Source organism: Pseudorasbora parva, chromosome 15 (genome assembly GCF_024679245.1).
Source record: "Pseudorasbora parva isolate DD20220531a chromosome 15, ASM2467924v1, whole genome shotgun sequence".
Taxonomy (NCBI): domain Eukaryota; kingdom Metazoa; phylum Chordata; class Actinopteri; order Cypriniformes; family Gobionidae; genus Pseudorasbora; species Pseudorasbora parva.
This window is the reverse complement of record NC_090186.1, coordinates 45492829-45510425: the sequence shown is the minus strand read 5'-3', so window position 1 is coordinate 45510425 and position 17597 is coordinate 45492829. Positions and strand designations below refer to the sequence as shown.

The following is a 17597-nucleotide window of genomic DNA, read 5'->3' as shown; positions in this document are numbered from 1 at the left end:
CAAATGTCCTGCGCTGCCGTAGTAGATAACTAGGTGTTGGAGCCACAGACAGGAAGCAATACAGTGGTGATGAATTGTCCTTAATTTAGTAAAAGCACGTAAGGTGGCTTTGCCTCATCTCTCACTCTGCAATGTGAGTGTTGATGTCAGAATACCTTTTATCCGGCTGCAATGTTTTTGAACCCTCTCTAAATCATCAGAGAGACCTTTAGGTAATCTCCCCATACTGAGCTAGCGTTCCTCCAGAACTGGCCGTATAAAAGGCAAAGATATTTGTGCTAAATCATCACAAGGGAAACCATTCCCCTTTTTTGTAAGTCGCTTTGGATAAAAGCATCTGCTAAATGATTAAATGTAAATGTACAAGGGAGACCCACTTTTTAGCAACACAAAGTAGATTATAGGAGGTAGTTTTGTAATCATGTACTGAATGTGGACATCCCATGATCAGAAGAGATATGAACTCAAAAGTCTAAAAGGTGGAAACTCTAGTAATTGTAGGTTATGACAGAACAAGAAATGAAGGACAGGGAATGCATTCCTCATTCCTAACACTGATGACCATGTCCTCTGTCTTATTCCATTTATTGCCAATGTAAATTCCTGTCCCCGTTAGTTCTGGCAGGTCACATTAGTCAAGCTCTCATCAGCTGAATACATCTACCTATAGGAATACAATGCCTGTCAGAGCTTTCATTAGTAGTGATTGGGAGAGATCAGCATTGGGGGTTTATCACTGCTCTTATTCATAATGCACAGGGAGTTCTTGCCAAGAACAGAACCATACCAAACTTAACTTTATGCTAATTGTCCATCATCTGATGATAGTGTGCTTGACAAAAGTGCGCTTGATACCAAGGTAGTGGGTAATTCCTGTCACCAGTTTGAGGTGTTCCAAGTGTACAGGGGAGGTTTATATGGGAAGTCCCTTGACTCCTTTATTATGACAGGGGATAAGTCTACACATGTACATTGGAGTCTAAAGCAAACCATTGCACATAAGCTTCATGTTGGTTAGGTTAGTAGTGGCCCAATAAAGCAACCTGAGAACAGTCATGAAAGAGCCACCGGCATTTGAAAGCAATACCAAAGAGACACTGATGTTGAGTTAAGTTTATTAAGACCACTAAAGTCACATGACCAGAGTAACTTCTCCACTAGACACCACAGTTTGACCACTAGAGATTGTCTTGACAGCAGCATCTCTTCCTGGAAGAGAAATTGTAGAATTGAGGGGCATTTAAAAACCAAATTCTCATGGTTCCTGAAGTCAGTTTACAGCTAACACTCACTTTTCCTAGCGCAGCTTTGCTCACAGATGCCAGAAGAGGGATGGCACACCGCTGTACTACAGTGGATGAAGATCTAACAGAGGGGGAAAAGGGTCAAGCCACAGAAACCACTATAAAAAGACTATTAAGGGTTCAGGCAAGGCTGTGGAGCATACGGTTTCCTGCAGAGGAGCCAGTGATGCTGGATCCACAAATGTGAACATCTTCACAACAAAGCGCTTGTAGTGGGTTGGGAACTGAAGACCAGAAGATCCAGCCACCGGAACCAGTGTGGTCAGGTAACGGTCATCCCGGTAAGGGCATCTGGAAGGCAAAGGGGCAGTCAGAAAGGCCTTACAGCACACTAGCCGGATGAAGACCAGCCTTACTCACCCGTCAACCAGAAGGTCCCACTGGGGTAGACTGAGTGGACTGGGGGTTGATGTCGCCCAGCAACGTCCCAGCATCAGGACAACGTTGGGGTCAGTCCTCTCCAACACACGCACCTCAACAAACACCGGCTCCCGCAGGACTTTGGTGACCGGATAATCAGCATCACTGTAGTAAGAGGTGTATGCCTCGTCCCCTGAGAAAGAACACAGCATTTAAACAGAAACTGCTGCACCCTGGAGTTGTAGAAAATCCTCCACACTTGGACAGACACTTGCCTTCTGCACAGCCTTTGGTGACACATTGACCATTTGCCAGTCTAAGCTCCACCCTGAGGGGTCCAGAAGCAGCTACTGGTGGAGGTGCAGGAACAGTGTTGACCTCCACAACCAGAGCTTCCACAGAAGTACCAGAGTACCTACACTGGAAGAGAAGCCTGGACAACAAACAAGAAGCTTGTAGCATTTGTCAAGGATTACCATTCGTGCTAGAGCATAAGTCACCTACTCAAAATGGCTGTCCCTTGTAATGGAACCAAGTGGTCCAACACCCACTTCATACGAGGAGGTCATCCGGTTCTCATACACCACATATCCACCATCCTCCTGCAAATAGTAACTGCTGGCATCCAGTCCATTCTAAGCAGAACAGAAGCACAAGCAGCTACTCACCATCATGCTCGTGCCACATGCAGTGACAGGGAACTGGTATATAGCAAAGGAAGGTGTGGATCCCACAGGACTGCAAGGTGGGTCATTTCCACCCAGGAGACGGACTGAATCCAGGCTCAATCGAGGCAGAGTAACATCTCTAGCCACCACTACCACAAACTGACCATCTCTTATACACTGGACAGTCACTGGAACAGGGTAAGAGAGCAGGTTATTGCTGAAAAGTTTAACAGGAGCCCCTTTACATTGACTCAACACTCTTACCTGCCTTCCCATAGTAGCACTGCTGTCCGTTAAAGCAGCAGTTGAGCGCTTCACACTCAGCACCACTGGTACCAGCTGGGCCACATTGGATCTGCTCATAATCAGCTACAGCACATTTGTCAAGGGGCTCTGCCTGCACCACTGGCTGCTTAGACTGAACCTGCTGTTGAACCCACTGAGGAGACTGACTAGCTTGCTTCTGAACCTGTTGACTAGCTTGCTTCTGAACCGGCTGACTAGCCTGTTGTTGAACCCACTGAGGATACTGACTAGCTTGCTTCTGAACCTGCTGATTAGCTTGTTGTTGAACCCACTGAGGAGACTGACTAGCTTGCTTCTGAACCTGTTGACTAGCTTGCTTCTGAACCTGTTGACTAGCTTGTTGTTGAACCCACTGAGGAGACTGACTAGCTTGCTTCTGAACCTGTTGACTAGCTTGCTGTTGAACCCACTGAGGAGACTGATTAGCTTGCTTCTGAACCTGCTGATTAGCTTGCTGTTGAACCCACTGAGGAGACTGATTAGCTTGCTTCTGAACCTGCTGATTAGCTTGCTGTTGAACCCACTGATGAGGCTGTTGACCAACTTGCTTCTGAAGCCGCTGGTCAGTTTGCTGTAACATCAGAGCTTGAGGATTCTGGGGCAGATTACTCCACTGTGGAACAGCATGACAGAAAGCACAAAACCACACACAAAGTGCCAGAGACTGCACTGCACACCAACTTCCTGCCATTGTTCAACAGCTAGTCACACTGTTGAGATGCTGCCCTTTGGTCTTTTTGTATTCTACAGATTTTGGCTAATTAACGATAATCCCTCCCTCTTCATTGACAGTCATGATTCTCCAGACTTGCCCAACTGGGAGCTTATGCTACCAGAAGATTCTCATTGGTTCTCAAAATTATACGCGTGATATTTCTTGATTCCAATTTGTCAGATTCTTCATATTGAAGTCAAGTAAAAAGGTTCATGTTCAGGTTTGCTACTGGAGCTTGCCCAAAGTACTTTGTACTGGTAGATGTTTGGTTCTCTCCGCTTTGCTTGTAGACATGCTGAAGTATTAACTAGCATTATATACCTGGTTTAAAACAATATAAAAAGCAAGTAAAATTAAGTAATTCTGACATAATATGTGACCCTGTCTGTGAAAACCCAGCTAAAGTCATTTTTTTTTGTGATTCACTGTTTTCTACATAAAATCATTCTACATAATATAAAGAACATTCTGTTAAAATATAACCTTGATATCTCTAATATTAACTGAGTATGGCTATGTTAAAGATTTGCTGAATGTCAGGCTCAGAAAATCATATTTTTGAGAAATTCCAGTGTAAACACAAGCTTATTTTTAAAGCTGCAACACATTTGATGCATAATTATCCTGTATATGAGCCTTATACCACATTCAAGCTGAGATCTCCCATTTTCAGTGATATATGACACATTTATGAGAAAATTCTTAAAGGTTTGTAAAACAGGCCTATTTATGATGATGCGGATGTCCAAAAAGCACAAAAACATTCAAACGAATTAGGGGGGGGGACAAGAGCTTGATTGTAGCAACAATTACCAAGTCAATTAATTGAATTTATTTGTATAACTTTATTAATAAAATTAAATATCCATCGAAAAAGTAATTAATATATAAATTATTAATATATTACATTTCAGTAGAAAATCTCTAACTTAAATTATTTTACTGGGCTACTATGTAACATTAAGTACAATACTGGATTTAAAAAAAAAAAAGAGAGGGATAGTTCACCCAAAAATGAAAATTCTGTCATCATTTATTTACCCTCATGTTGTTCCAAACCTGCACTTTCTTCAGTAAACCCGGTTATATCCTTATTCAGGGTAATTCCACCGAGATTAATATTGGAAAAGCTGTTTAAGCGATCAGCTATTTTCTGTTCCTGCTCGCGTTTAAGTGCTGCCATGTCAAATAGCCGAGATAACTTAATTCATGAATCCAGGGTTTCCCAACCTTTTTTCAGTCATGGCGCACTTTGAAAATGTTCTAAATGTTGTGGCACCGCCTCGCATACGTTACGCTAGGGGTGTAACGCTACAGACTGCTCACTGTTCGGTTTTAGGTTCACAGGTTCAGATTCATGGTTTCTGTATGGTTCGGTATTTGCTATGTACATGGAAAAAATGACTACTGTCAAATAAAAAAAAATACAAGCAGCAGCACAAATAATTACTATTGAGCAAAGATAGGCTACTAATAAAATAATGCTTTTTTCTTTTCTTTTCAGGTAGGTCGAACATTAGTTTTTAGGTAAATAAATTGAATAAAGTAATCAAATGAAAAATTACTGCATATTTAACTGTTTAAATTAAATAATAATACTTATTAAACTTACAAAAGCTATTCAGTCAATAGCAGTGAGTGATTATTTATCTTTTTGACATTAGCAGACAGCAGTAAAGGCTACTGCTCCTTTAAGACCCAGGGGTGTAGCTTTCTCGACGGTATGTTCACTTAAGGCATATTCAGACTATGTCTGCTCGGATACTCATCCAGATGGACATGTTGACATCGGCTACTTCTTGTGTGAGTTTGTCTGTTCAAGCACAAGACTTGAAAGAGAACTCAAGAGTTGCGCACTGAGACGTGCATGTGCGTGCTTTCGGATGACCGCACAGAGTCAAATCTTCTCACATCGCGATCGCACGTGAGTTCTCCATCGCGTCTTCTGGCTCTACACCTGTATTCATATTCGACGATACGGCAGCACTCACATGCATTAAACAAAGTTTACACAGATAGAGCGTTTTGCCCACTTCTTTTATTATTATCGCTGTTGTTGTAATGTATAACTGAGGAGCCAGCACGTGTATCCATCGACAGAAACATACATAACGCATTATTTTCAAGTTACAACCCATATTAAAGATGTGTCATCAGATGTGATGAACCGCAATCGTGCGTGCTAAAACCTTTTACGCCGCACCCGCGCACCCCTATTGGGAAACTGCATTAATCTGACGCACCACCATCCACAACATGTTTTAAATAGACACATAGCAGGCCTAATGTCTTTAAATTAAGATGGTTATTATTGGCACAATGTTGAGGTACAAAACAAAGGAGAAAATACTAAAATATTGGCAAAAATATCTCCACAGACATCTAAAGTCGCTTAAGTCGCGATGACCTGATTGCTGCTCGTGCTGTTTGATATTAATGTCTTTCTCTTCCTTATAGTAAAAAAAAGAATTTCCTAAACCCAATAACATACGCATCAGCTGGTGATGTTGTGATGAAAACCCCCTGAGATTATTAAAATTGACGTTTAGGGAGCCCGCATCCGGTATTTTTTTAGTGCAAAAGTATAAAGTGTAGTGTCAATAAAATCACTAATTTCAGTATTTATAATATTATGAATTAAAAATTGAGTATTGTATCTCAAATCCCTTGGTATAATTTATCATTTACAGCAATAAACACAAATTACCTATTTCCGTCATTTTTATGCCTATGGCACTTTGACGATCAAAATCTCATAATTACATTTTGCGACTTTAGCCGGGGTTTCACAGACGGGGTCACATATTATCAATAATTTCTGTGAGGTAATATAGCCCAAATACATACATAAAATTGCAGAAATAGACTTCATACAATCAGACACCTAAAAGTTATTTGTAAAGTAGTTTAAGAGCATGTGGGATGAAATAAAGTTAATGTCTTTTTGTTTTACTCCTGGGCAAGGCAAATGTCCTGCGCTGCCGTAGTAGATAACTAGGTGTTGGAGCCACAGACAGGAAGCAATGCAGTGGTGATGACTTGTCCTTAATTTAGTAAAAGCACATACGGTGGCTTTGCCTCATCTCTCACTCTGCAATGGGAGTGTTGATGTCAGAATACCTTTTATCCGGCTGCAATGTTTTTGAACCCTCTCTAACTCAGAGAGACCTTTAGGTAATCTCCCCATACTGGGCTAGCGTTCCTCCAGAACTGGCCGCATAAAAGTCAAAGATATTTGTGCTAAACCATCACAAGGAAGACCCGCTTTTTAGCAACACAAAGAAAGTAGATTCTAGGAGGTAATTTTGTAATCATGTACTTAATGTGGACATCCCATGATAGGAAGGTATATGAAATACAAGCAGTTTAAAATATGGAAACTCTATTTACATGTCCTGAAATAAAAGGTGAAGGACAGGGAATGCTTTCCTCATTCCTAGCACTGATGACCATGTCCACTGACATTAGTCCTATTCGGACTGGATTAGATTAACGTTGGGACTTGGGGGTAAAGTAATTATTACCAGAGGTTCTCTGTGATTTTAGTCCCGTCCGAATGTGCCATCACGGTAATCATTACGGACAACGTCAGTAAAGATTACCGAGACTTTTACCTTCTGTAAAAAGGTCCGGAGAAATGACCTGGGGTAATGCTAATCCCGTTCGAATAGACCCGCTGTAATAATGTATGGTGAAATTCCATCATTTCCTGTTTAAAAAAAGCGCATTTTGTGAGCTTGGAGGTGCTTGAAGCTTTTGGTTGTGTTGTAGGTGGTGGGACAACTCTGTGGCAAACGTTCCGGGATTTTCCGCATACCATTTAAAACAAAAAGAAGATCAAAAGCACTTATTAGAGGCATAACACTTATTTTAGCTCTAGGAAAGTGTCTATTATCAACACAATCCAATCAGAATCATTAGACTGGACCTAATCGTTTATTAAAACACACATATATGAGACGGAGTTCAGACTGGTGCTCATGTTGTGTTTGCTCACGTGATAACAGTAACGTCATACGCACATGACGACACGGAGGTTACCGTGGTGCGTAAAGCGAGTTACTCCTCCCACTTCTGCTAGTTTTACTAGCATGCCTTATCCCGTGCGAATTGGCCATTATTATTACAGATGTCCTGAGGTAAAATTACTTTACTCCCAGGTCCCCGTGTTAGTCTAATCCCATCCAATAGGGCTTTATTTCCATTCTTTGCCAATGTAAATTTCTGTCCCCATTAGTTCTGGCAAGTCATGTTAGTCAAGCTCTCATTTGCCGAGTACATCTACCTATAGGAATACGATGCCTATCAGAGCTTTCATTTGTAGTGATTGGGGGATATCAGCATTGGTTTTTGGGGGTTTATCACTGCTCTTATTCATGATGCACAGGGAGTTCTTGCCTAGAACAGAACCATACCACCAAGCTAAACTTTATGCTAATTGTCTATAATCTGATGATAGTGGTCTTGACAGGTGTGTTTGATACCAAGGTAGAGGATAATCCATGTCACCAGTGTGACGTGTTCCACAAATGGACAGGGGAGGTTTAGAGGGACAGACCCTTGACTCCTTGATTATGACAGGGGATGAATCTACACATGTACATTGGACTGCAGTTCAACCCATTGCAAATAATCTTAGTGTGGTTTAGGTTAGTAGTGGCCCAATAATGCAATTGGAAGTCAATATCAAAGAGACACTGCTGTTGAGTTTCAAGAAGTTTATTAAGACCACTAAAGTCACATGACCAGAGTAACTTCTCCACTAGACACCACAGTTTGTCCACCAGAGACTGTCTTGACATCAACATCTCTTCCTGGAAAAGAAAAGGCAGAATCATGAGACACATAACCAAATTATGGTTCCTGAAATCAGTTTCAAGCAAAAACTCACTTTTCCTAGCACAGCTTTGCTCACAGGAGCCAGAAGAGAGATGGCACACCGCTGTACTACAGTGGATGAAGATCTAACAGAGGGGGAAAAGGGTCAAGCCACAGAAACCACTATAAAAAGACTAATATTAAGGGTTCAGGCAAGGCTGTGGAGCATATGGTTTCCTGCAGAGGAGCCAGTGACGCTGGATCCACAAATGTGAACATCTTAACAACAAAGCGCTTGTAATGGGTTGGGAACTGAAGACCAGAAGATCCAGCCACCGGAACCAGTGTGGTCAGGTAACGGTCATCCCGGTAAGGGCATCTGGAAGGCAAAGGGGCAGTCAGAAAGGCCTTACAGCACACTAGCTGGATGAAGACCAGCCTTACTCACCCGTCGACCAGAAGGTCCCACTGGGGTAGACTGAGTGGACTGGGGGTTGATGTCGCCCAGCAACATCCCAGCATCAGGACAATGTTGGGGTCAGTCCTCTCCAAAACACGCACCTCAACAAACACCGGCTCCCGCAGGACTTTGGTGACCGGATAATCAGCATCACTGTAGTAAGAGGTGTACGCCTCATCCCCTGAGGAAGAACACAGCGTTTAATCAGAAACTGCTGCAACCTGGAGTTGTAGAAAATCCTCCACACTTGGACAGACACTTGCCTTCTGCACAGCCTTTGGTGACACATTGACCATTTGCCAGTCTAAGCTCCACCCTGAGGGGTCCAGAAGCAGCTACTGGTGGAGGAGCAGGAACAGTGTTGACCTCCACAACCAGAGCTTCCACAGAAGTACCAGAGTACCTACACTGGAAGAGAAGCCTGGACAACAAACAGTGAGCTTGTAGCATTTGTCAAGGATTAACAGCCATGCTAGAGCATAAGTCACCTACTCAAAATGGCTGTCCCTTGTGATGGAACCAAGTGGTCCGACACCCACTTCATACAAGGAGGTCATCCTGTTTTCATACACCACATATCCACTGTCCTCCTGCAAAAAGTAACTGCTGGCATCCAGTCCATTCTAAGCAGAACACAAGCACAAGCAGCTACTCACCATCATGCTCGTGCCACATGCAGTGACAGGGAACTGGTATATAGCAAAGGAAGGTGTGGATCCCACAGGACTGCAAGGTGGGTCATTTCCACCCAGGAGACGGACTGAATCCAGGCTCAGTCGAGGCAGAGTAACATCTCTAGCCACCACTACCACAAACTGACCATCTCTTATACACTGGACAGTCACTGGAACAGGGTAAGAAAGCAGGTTATTGCTGAAGAGAAGTTTAACAGGAACCCCTTTACATTGACTCAACACTCTTACCTGCCTTCCCATAGTAGCACTGCTGTCCGTTAAAGCAGCAGTTGAGCGCTTCACACTCAGCACCACTGGTACCAGCTGGGCCACATTGGATCTGCTCATAATCAGCTACAGCACATTTGTCAAGGGGCTCTGCCTGCACCACTGGCTGCTTAGACTGAACCTGCTGTTGAATCTGTTGACTAGCTTGCTGTTGAACCCACTGAGGAGACTGACTAGCTTGCTTCTGAACCTGCTGACTAGCTTGCTGTTGAACCCACTGAGGAGACTGACTAGCTTGCTGTTGAACCCACTGAGGAGACTGACTAGCTTGCTTCTGAACCTGCTGACTAGCTTGCTGTTGAACCCACTGAGGAGACTGACTAGCTTGCTTCTGAACCTGCTGATTAGCTTGCTGTTGAACCCACTGATGAGGCTGTTGACCAACTTGCTTCTGAAGCCGCTGGCCAGTTTGCTGTAACATCAGAGCTTGAGGATTCTGGGGCAGATTACTCCACTGTGGAACAGCATGACAGAAAGCACAAAACCACACACAAAGTGCCAGAGACTGCACTGCACACCAACTTCCTGCCATTGTTCAACAGCTAGTCACACTGTTGAGATGCTGCCCTTTGGTCTTTTTGTATTCTACAGATTTTGGCTAATTAACGATAATCCCTCCCTCTTCATTAACAGTCATGATTCTCCAGACTTGCCCAAATGGGAGCTTATGCTACCAGAAGATTCTCATTGGTTCTCAAAATTATGCATGTGATATTTTTTGATCCCAGTTGGTCAGATTCCTCATATTGAAGACAAGTAAAAAGGTTCATGTTCAGGTTTGCTACTGGAGCATGCCCAAAGTACTTTGGGTAGATGTTTGTTTCTCTCCACTTTGCTTGTAGACATGCTGAAGTATTAACTAGCATTATATACCTGGTTTAAAACAATCTAAAAAGCAAGTAAAATCAAATAATTCTGATATAATATTATAATTAAATTCTGTGAGGTAATATAGCCCACATACACAAAAAATATAGCAGAAATAGACTAAATACAATCAGACACCTAAAAGTTATTTGTAAAGCAATTTAAGAGCATGTAGGATGAAATAAAGTTAATGTCTTTTTGTTTTACTCCTGGGCAAGGCAAATGTCCTGCGCTGCCATAGTAGATAACTAGGTGTTGGAGCCACAGACAGGAAGCAATTCAGTGGTGATGACTTGTCCTTAATAAAGTAAAAGTATGCAAGGTGGCTTTGCCTCATCTCTCACTCTGCAATGGGAGTGTTGATGTCAGAATACCTTTTATCCGGCTGCAATGTTTTTGAACCCTCTCTAACTCAGAGAGACCTTTAGGTAATCTCCCCATACTGGGCTAGCGTTCCTCCAGAACTGGCCGCATAAAAGTCAAAGATATTTGTTAAAACATCACAAGAGAATCCTGATTTTTTTAGCAACACAAAGTAGATCCTAGGATGTACTTTTTTTAACCATGTTCCTAATTTGGATGTCCCATGATCAGAAGACATGAACTCCAATCAGTTTAAAAGGTGGAAACTCTAATTTGCATGTCTTGAAATAACAAGATTGAAGGACAGGGAGCGCCTTCCTCATTCCTAACACTGATAACCATGTCCACTGTCTTAGTTCCATTCTTTGCCAATGTAAATTCCTGTCCCCATTAGTTCTGGCAGGTCACATTAGTCAAGCTCTCATCAGCTGAATACATCTACCTATAGGAATACGATGCCTGTCACAGCTTTCATTAGTAGTGATTGGGGGATATCAGCATTGGTTTCTGGGGGTTTATCACTGCTCTTATTCATGATGCACAGGGGGTTCTTGCCCAGACCAGAACCATACCACCAATCTAAATTCTGTTTTAATTGTATCCTCTGAGGATAGTGGTCTTGACAGAAGTGCATTTGATACCAAGGTGGAGGATAATCCCTGTCACCAGTTTGGAGTGTGTCACAAGTGTACAGGGGAGGTTTATAGGGACAGATCCTTGATTATGACAGAGGGGATGAGTCTACACATGTACACTGGACTCCAAGTCAACCCATTGCAAACATTCTTAGTGTGGATTAGGCAAGTAGTGGCCCAATAATGCAAACTGAGAACAGTCATGAAAGAGCCAACAGCATTGGAAAGCAATACCAAAGAGACACTGATGTTGAGTTAAGAAGTTTATTAAGACCACTAAAGTCACATGACCAGAGTAACTTCTCCACTAGACACCACAGTTTGTCCACTAGAGGTTGTCTTGACATCAGCAGCTCTTCCTGGAAGAGAAATGGTAGAATCGTGAGGGGCATTTAAAAACCAATTTCCCATGGTTCCTGAAGTCAGTTTACAGCTAGCACTCACTTTTCCTAGCACAACTTTGCTCACAGGAGCCAGAAGAGGGATGGCACACCGCTGTACTACAGTGGATGAAGATCTAACAGAGGGGGAAAAGGGTCAAGCCACAGAAACCACTATAAAAAGACTAATATTAAGGGTTCAGGCAAGGCTGGGGAGCATACGGTTTCCTGCAGAGGAGCCAGTGATGCTGGATCCACAAATGTGAACATCTTAACAACAAAGCGCTTGTAGTGGGTTGGGAACTGAAGACCAGAAGATCCAGCCACCGGAACCAGTGTGGTCAGGTAACGGTCATCCCGGTAAGGGCATCTGGAAGGCAAAGGGGCAGTCAGAAAGGCCTTACAGCACTAGCCGGATGAAGACCAGCCTTACTCACCCGTCAACCAGAAGGTCCCACTGGGGTAGACTGAGTGGACTGGGGGTTGATGTCACCCAGCAACGTCCCAGCATCAGGACAATGTTGGGGTCAGTCCTCTCCAATATGCGCACCTCAACAAACACCGGCTCCCGCAGGACTTTTGTGACGGGATAATCAGCGTCACTGTAGTAAGAGGTGTACGCCTCGTCCCCTGAGTAAGAACACAGCGTTTAATCAGAAACTGCTGCAACCTGGAGTTGTAGAAAATCCTCCACACTTGGACAGACACTTGCCTTCTGCACAGCCTTTGGTGACACATTGACCATTTGCCAGTCTAAGCTCCACCCTGAGGGGTCCAGAAGCAGCTACTGGTGGAGGTGCAGGAACAGTGTTGACCTCCACAACCAGAGCTTCCACAGAAGTACCAGAGTACCTACACTGGAAGAGAAGCCTGGACAACAAACAGGGAGCTTTAGCATAAATGTTAATACGTGACAAATGCTACAAGTGTAAAAATCACCTACTCAAAATGGCTGTCCCTTGTGATGGAACCAAGTGGTCCGACACCCACTTCATACGAGGAGGTCATCCGGTTTTCATACACCACATATCCACCGTCCACCTGCAAATAGGAACTGTTGGCATCCAGTCCATTCTAAGCAGAACAAAAGCACAAGCAGCTACTCACCATCATGCTCGTGCCACATGCAGTGACAGGGAACTGGTATATAGCAAAGGAAGGTGTGGATCCCACAGGACTGCAAGGTGGGTCGTTTCCACCCAGGAGACGGACTGAATCCAGGCTCAGTCGAGGCAGAGTAACATCTCTAGCCACCACTACCACAAACTGACCATCTCTTATACACTGGACAGTCACTGGAACAGGGTAAGAGAGCAGGTTATTGCTGAAGAGAAGTTTAACAGGAGCCCCTTTACATTGACTCAACACTCTTACCTGCCTTCCCATAGTAGCACTGCTGTCCGTTAAAGCAGCAGTTGAGCGCTTCACACTCAGCACCACTGGTACCAGCTGGGCCACATTGGATCTGCTCATAATCAGCTACAGCACATTTGTCAAGGGGCTCTGCCTGCACCACTGGCTGCTTAGACTGAACCTGCTGTTGAATCTGTTGACTAGCTTGCTGTTGAACCCACTGAGGAGACTGACTAGCTTGTTTCTGAACCTGCTGACTAGCTTGCTGTTGAACCCACTGAGGAGACTGACTAGCTTGTTTCTGAATCTGTTGACTAGCTTGCTGTTGAACCCACTGAGGAGACTGACTAGCTTGTTTCTGAACCTGCTGACTAGCTTGCTGTTGAACCCACTGAGGAGACTGACTAGCTTGTTTCTGAACCCACTGAGGAGACTGACTAGCTTGTTTCTGAACCCACTGAGGAGACTGACTAGCTTGCTGTTGAACCCACTGAGGAGGCTGTTGCCCAACTTGCTTCTGAAGCCGCTGGTCAGTAGTGATGGGACATCTGAAGCGAGGCTCCGGAGCTTGTGTCGAGCAAAAAGGGGCGTTCCAGATGAAGCCCCGATTCGAGGCTTGTATCGTTTCCGTGAAAATCACGTGACGATGACAAACGAGGCCTCGTTTTCTTTTGAATACGTCATTGCTTCATTCGGAGTATCGCTTTCGGATAAAAGTGGTTCGAAACCTCGCGCCTCTTGTGGGGTTTGCAGTAGGCATTTGCATTGGTGTTGAGGTGTTGGTTGTATGTAGTAGCGATATCATTATATATCATAGCTTGTATTATATATTATATTACATTATACTTAGTTTAGTAGATTATTAGAGTAAATTATACATAGTTCAGTAGATTATTAGAGTAAATTAGCCTATATCTAGGTGTAATACTACGTAATTATATATATATATATATATATATATATATATATATATATATATATATATATATATATATATATATATATATAGCCTATATTAGTAGTAGTGTTATTATTATATATATTATTTCTATTATTATTTATAATAATATTAATATAAGACTAGACTGTATTAGGGAACTGTATTAGGGAAAGCTTTTCCCATTTGCTGTTCCAGAATTCCAGTCCCATAAGCACTGCACTATTGCACTCCCAATCAGCGCAACACTCACAATAATTTATTTACAATCATTCTGGGCATTCACTATCATCACTAACCTAAAGATCTACTGAATAGTTGAACACAAAGTTGTGTGTTTGTGTGAGTTGTGTGTACATAGGTTAATACAAGCAGAGTAAAATACTTTATTAATACACAGGCAATAGAAAAAGGGTGTGCCCACACTATGACAGTTTGGTTGTTCAGGATGAGTAGATTTGTGTGCGATGCATTGCTTTGGACAGCAGGTGTCACTAGGGAGCACACTGTTTCATGAGGCTTCAGGTAAATGAACCTTTTGGTGAACCAATGGGCTGGAAAGCCTCAGTGGTTCAGGAAGCCTCATTTGGCCATCACTACTGGTCAGTTTGCTGTAACATCAGAGCTTGAGGATTCTGGGGCAGATTACTCCACTGTGGAACAGCATGACAGAAAGCACAAAACCACACACAAAGTGCCAGAGACTGCACTGCACACCAACTTCCTGCCATTGTTCAACAGCTAGTCACACTGTTGAGATGCTGCCCTTTTGTCTTTTTGTATTCTACAGATTTTGGCTAATTAACGATAATCCCTCCCTCTTCATTAACAGTCATGATTCTCCAGACTTGCCCAAATGGGAGCTAATGCTACCAGAAGATTCTCATTGGTTCTCAAAATTATACGCATGTGATGTTTCTTGATTTCACCCTAATGAAACAAATCAGAATGGTATACTAGTACTATTTTTGCCATTCTGAATTCAGCCTTTGTTTTATCCTTCATTACCTTAATACAATGCAGGGTGCAGACTAGGCCTAGAATCATGAGGCAATAGTATTCCTCCAATTGATTGAAAAATTTACATTTATTGCAATATGTGTCAAGTCACATAACCTTTATTTCTATAGCAGTTTTTACAATGCAGATCTTTTCAAAGCAGCTTTACAGTGATAACAGAAAAATATTTCAATGAGTTAATTTCAGATGTAAAGCAGCTCTATGAGAAAACAGTAATAACGCTAGGAAGACTGTTCCAGAGTTTAGGAGCTAAATAGGAAAAGGATCGACCGCCTGCAGTTGATTTAGATATTCTAGGTATGATCAACTGGCCAGAGTTTTGAGACCGCAATAGACGTGATGGAGTATAATGTGTTAAGAGCTCGCTTAAGTACTGGAGCTAAACCATTCAGTGCTTTGAGTAATAAGCAGGATTTTAAAATGTCTGCGATGTTTAATAGGGAGCCAGTGCAGTGTTGACAGAACTGGACTAATATGATCATACTTCCTGGTTCTAGTAAGAACTCGAGCTGCTGCATTTTGGACCAGCTGGAGTTTGTTTATTAAGCGAGCAGGGCAACCACCCAGTAGAGCATTACAATAATCTATCTATCTATCTATCTATCTATCTATCTATCTATCTATCTATCTATCTATCTATCTATCTATCTATCTGTCTGTCTGTCTGTCTGTCTGTCTGTCTGTCTGTCTGTCTGTCTGTCTGTCTGTCTGTCTGTCTGTCTGTCTATCTATCTATCTATCTATTTATCTATCTATCACCAGCTGGAGTTTGTTTATTAAGCGAGCAGGGCAACCACCCAGTAGAGCGTTACAATAATCTAGCCTTGAGCTCATGAACGCATCGACTAACTGTTCAGCATTGGCCTTTGAGAGTAATTAGATATATGAGGAAATATAGAGCTGAGTATCGTCAGCATAACAGTGAAAACTAACGCCATGCTTCCTAATGATATCTCCCAGTGGAGCAGATACAGGGTGAAGAGCAGCGGTCCTAACACTGAGCCTTGCGGTACCCCAGACTGAACCTGTGCTCACTGTGACATCTCTTTATTTACTGATACAAACTGATAACGGCCAGATAAGTATGATTTGGTATTTGGTAGGAAGTGGTTGCTAGGTGTCTAGTCTTCTGGTCTGTGGACAGAACTTTTATCAGTTTTTATACTAACAGTTTCTTGTAGTCTCTGCTCAGTTAATGTTTGATGCACACTAACCAGTAGTGTTTATTATATCAACCATCACTAGTATAAGTGTGTGTGTGTGCGTGCGTGTGTGTCAGATGCTATCGGGTTGCAGTGTTTTCTTGAAACATGAGCTTGAGGAATCGTTGCGTTTTAGACGTGTTACAATATTTACCATGGTGATGACAGAGCATCAGATAACATGAGGTTTAGAGTCAGACTCACTGAACGTCACCTGCCGTCCGAACCGCTGCGGCATTCATTCATCATGTCTTCTGGTATGATTATGTGTGTGTAAGAGAGTGAACCAAATGTCCCCACAATATAATATAAACCTGAGATTACCAGCCAGCGGTCCCCACAATAAAAATGGATTTATAAATCATACTAAATTGTTTTTTTTTGTGTGAAAATGAAATAATGCTGAATTTTTTTTTGTGATGGGTAGGTTTAGCGGCAGTGCGTGTGTGTGTGTGAGAGAGAGAGAGAGAGAGAGAGAGAGAGAGAGAGAGAGAGAGAGAGAGATAGAGAGAGTTTAATGTGTATAATCTTCCAAAGCAACTTATAACAGAGGACCAAGAACTTTCGAAGAGTGTCTCCTGCTCATAACTCCAGTAAAGCAGTGAATATTCCTCTGTTCTCTGTGTGAAAATGCAGTTATTCCTGTGATCAAAGCTGAATTTATCATCATTACTCCAGTCTTCAGAGTCACATGACCCTTCACAACAGTCATATCCAAATGTCTGCCAATGTTTTGCCTTTGATTCTTCTGACCCATTGATATCTTCCCTCTCTTCACACACACGTGCTGTTGTGTTTCTCACACGGCTGAATGTCTCTTTCAGGTCCAGCTGTTCAGCGGCAGCTCCAGAACGGGCCGAGCACAGAAGAGCTGGAGGTCCAGAGACGGTAGGAGACACACACACACACACACACACACACACACACACACACACACACACACACACACACACACACACACACACACACACACACACACACAACCAAGCCTGCAGTATCCCTCTCCGATATTGAAGCTTTCGCGCCTCGATCGCCCCCCGGTGGCCGGTCCCAGTATGGCCGCCCTCTGTGTTTTCTAATGGACGCGAGGCAAACTAAACAATAAAATTACACTTCAAATATTTTTTCCCCAAAGTTAGTTCATGTCACTGAAGGCAGTTATCATCACGATGATTTAATTCCAAGTGTTTGTTTTTAAAATAAGTTTAGTTTTAGTTTGTTATCTGATGCTATAAAAACGGGAGGTG

The 17597-nt window shown here is 42.8% G+C and overlaps 2 protein-coding genes across 26 annotated transcripts in view; one reads left to right on the top strand and one right to left on the bottom strand.

The window, feature by feature from the left end:
• The window catches only part of LOC137041748 (zona pellucida sperm-binding protein 4-like), a 206948-nt gene that overhangs the window by 7231 nt on the left and 182120 nt on the right, over positions 1 to 17597 (bottom strand). The window contains exons 1-10 of one of the 24 annotated variants that reach the window (XM_067418378.1): positions 14737 to 15171; positions 13580 to 13726; positions 13213 to 13498; positions 12946 to 13133; positions 12782 to 12879; positions 12551 to 12708; positions 12276 to 12468; positions 12061 to 12208; positions 11903 to 11975; positions 11709 to 11817 (exon numbers count right to left, since the gene is read on the bottom strand). In XM_067418378.1, the coding sequence (XP_067274479.1) occupies positions 11741 to 11817; positions 11903 to 11975; positions 12061 to 12208; positions 12276 to 12468; positions 12551 to 12708; positions 12782 to 12879; positions 12946 to 13133; positions 13213 to 13498; positions 13580 to 13726; positions 14737 to 14859 (1491 nt within the window). In that variant the 5' untranslated portion in view covers positions 14860 to 15171 and the 3' untranslated portion in view covers positions 11709 to 11740. Of the gene's footprint in view, positions 1 to 1098; positions 1210 to 1292; positions 1366 to 1447; positions 1596 to 1664; positions 1858 to 1939; positions 2098 to 2168; positions 2267 to 2332; positions 2521 to 2596; positions 3365 to 8056; positions 8168 to 8244; positions 8318 to 8402; positions 8551 to 8619; positions 8813 to 8894; positions 9053 to 9123; positions 9222 to 9287; positions 9476 to 9554; positions 10167 to 11708; positions 11818 to 11902; positions 11976 to 12060; positions 12209 to 12275; positions 12469 to 12550; positions 12709 to 12781; positions 12880 to 12945; positions 13134 to 13212; positions 13727 to 14736; positions 15172 to 17597 lie in introns of those variants that run through there. The other 23 variants (XM_067418381.1, XM_067418386.1, XM_067418372.1 and 20 more) reach the window with 23 other exon arrangements.
• evlb (Enah/Vasp-like b) overlaps positions 1 to 17597 on the top strand; it is a 58487-nt gene that overhangs the window by 27996 nt on the left and 12894 nt on the right. For both annotated transcript variants that reach the window (XM_067418396.1, XM_067418395.1), the window contains exon 4: positions 17175 to 17238. In XM_067418396.1, the coding sequence (XP_067274497.1) occupies positions 17175 to 17238 (64 nt within the window). The remainder of the gene's footprint in view (positions 1 to 17174; positions 17239 to 17597) is intronic.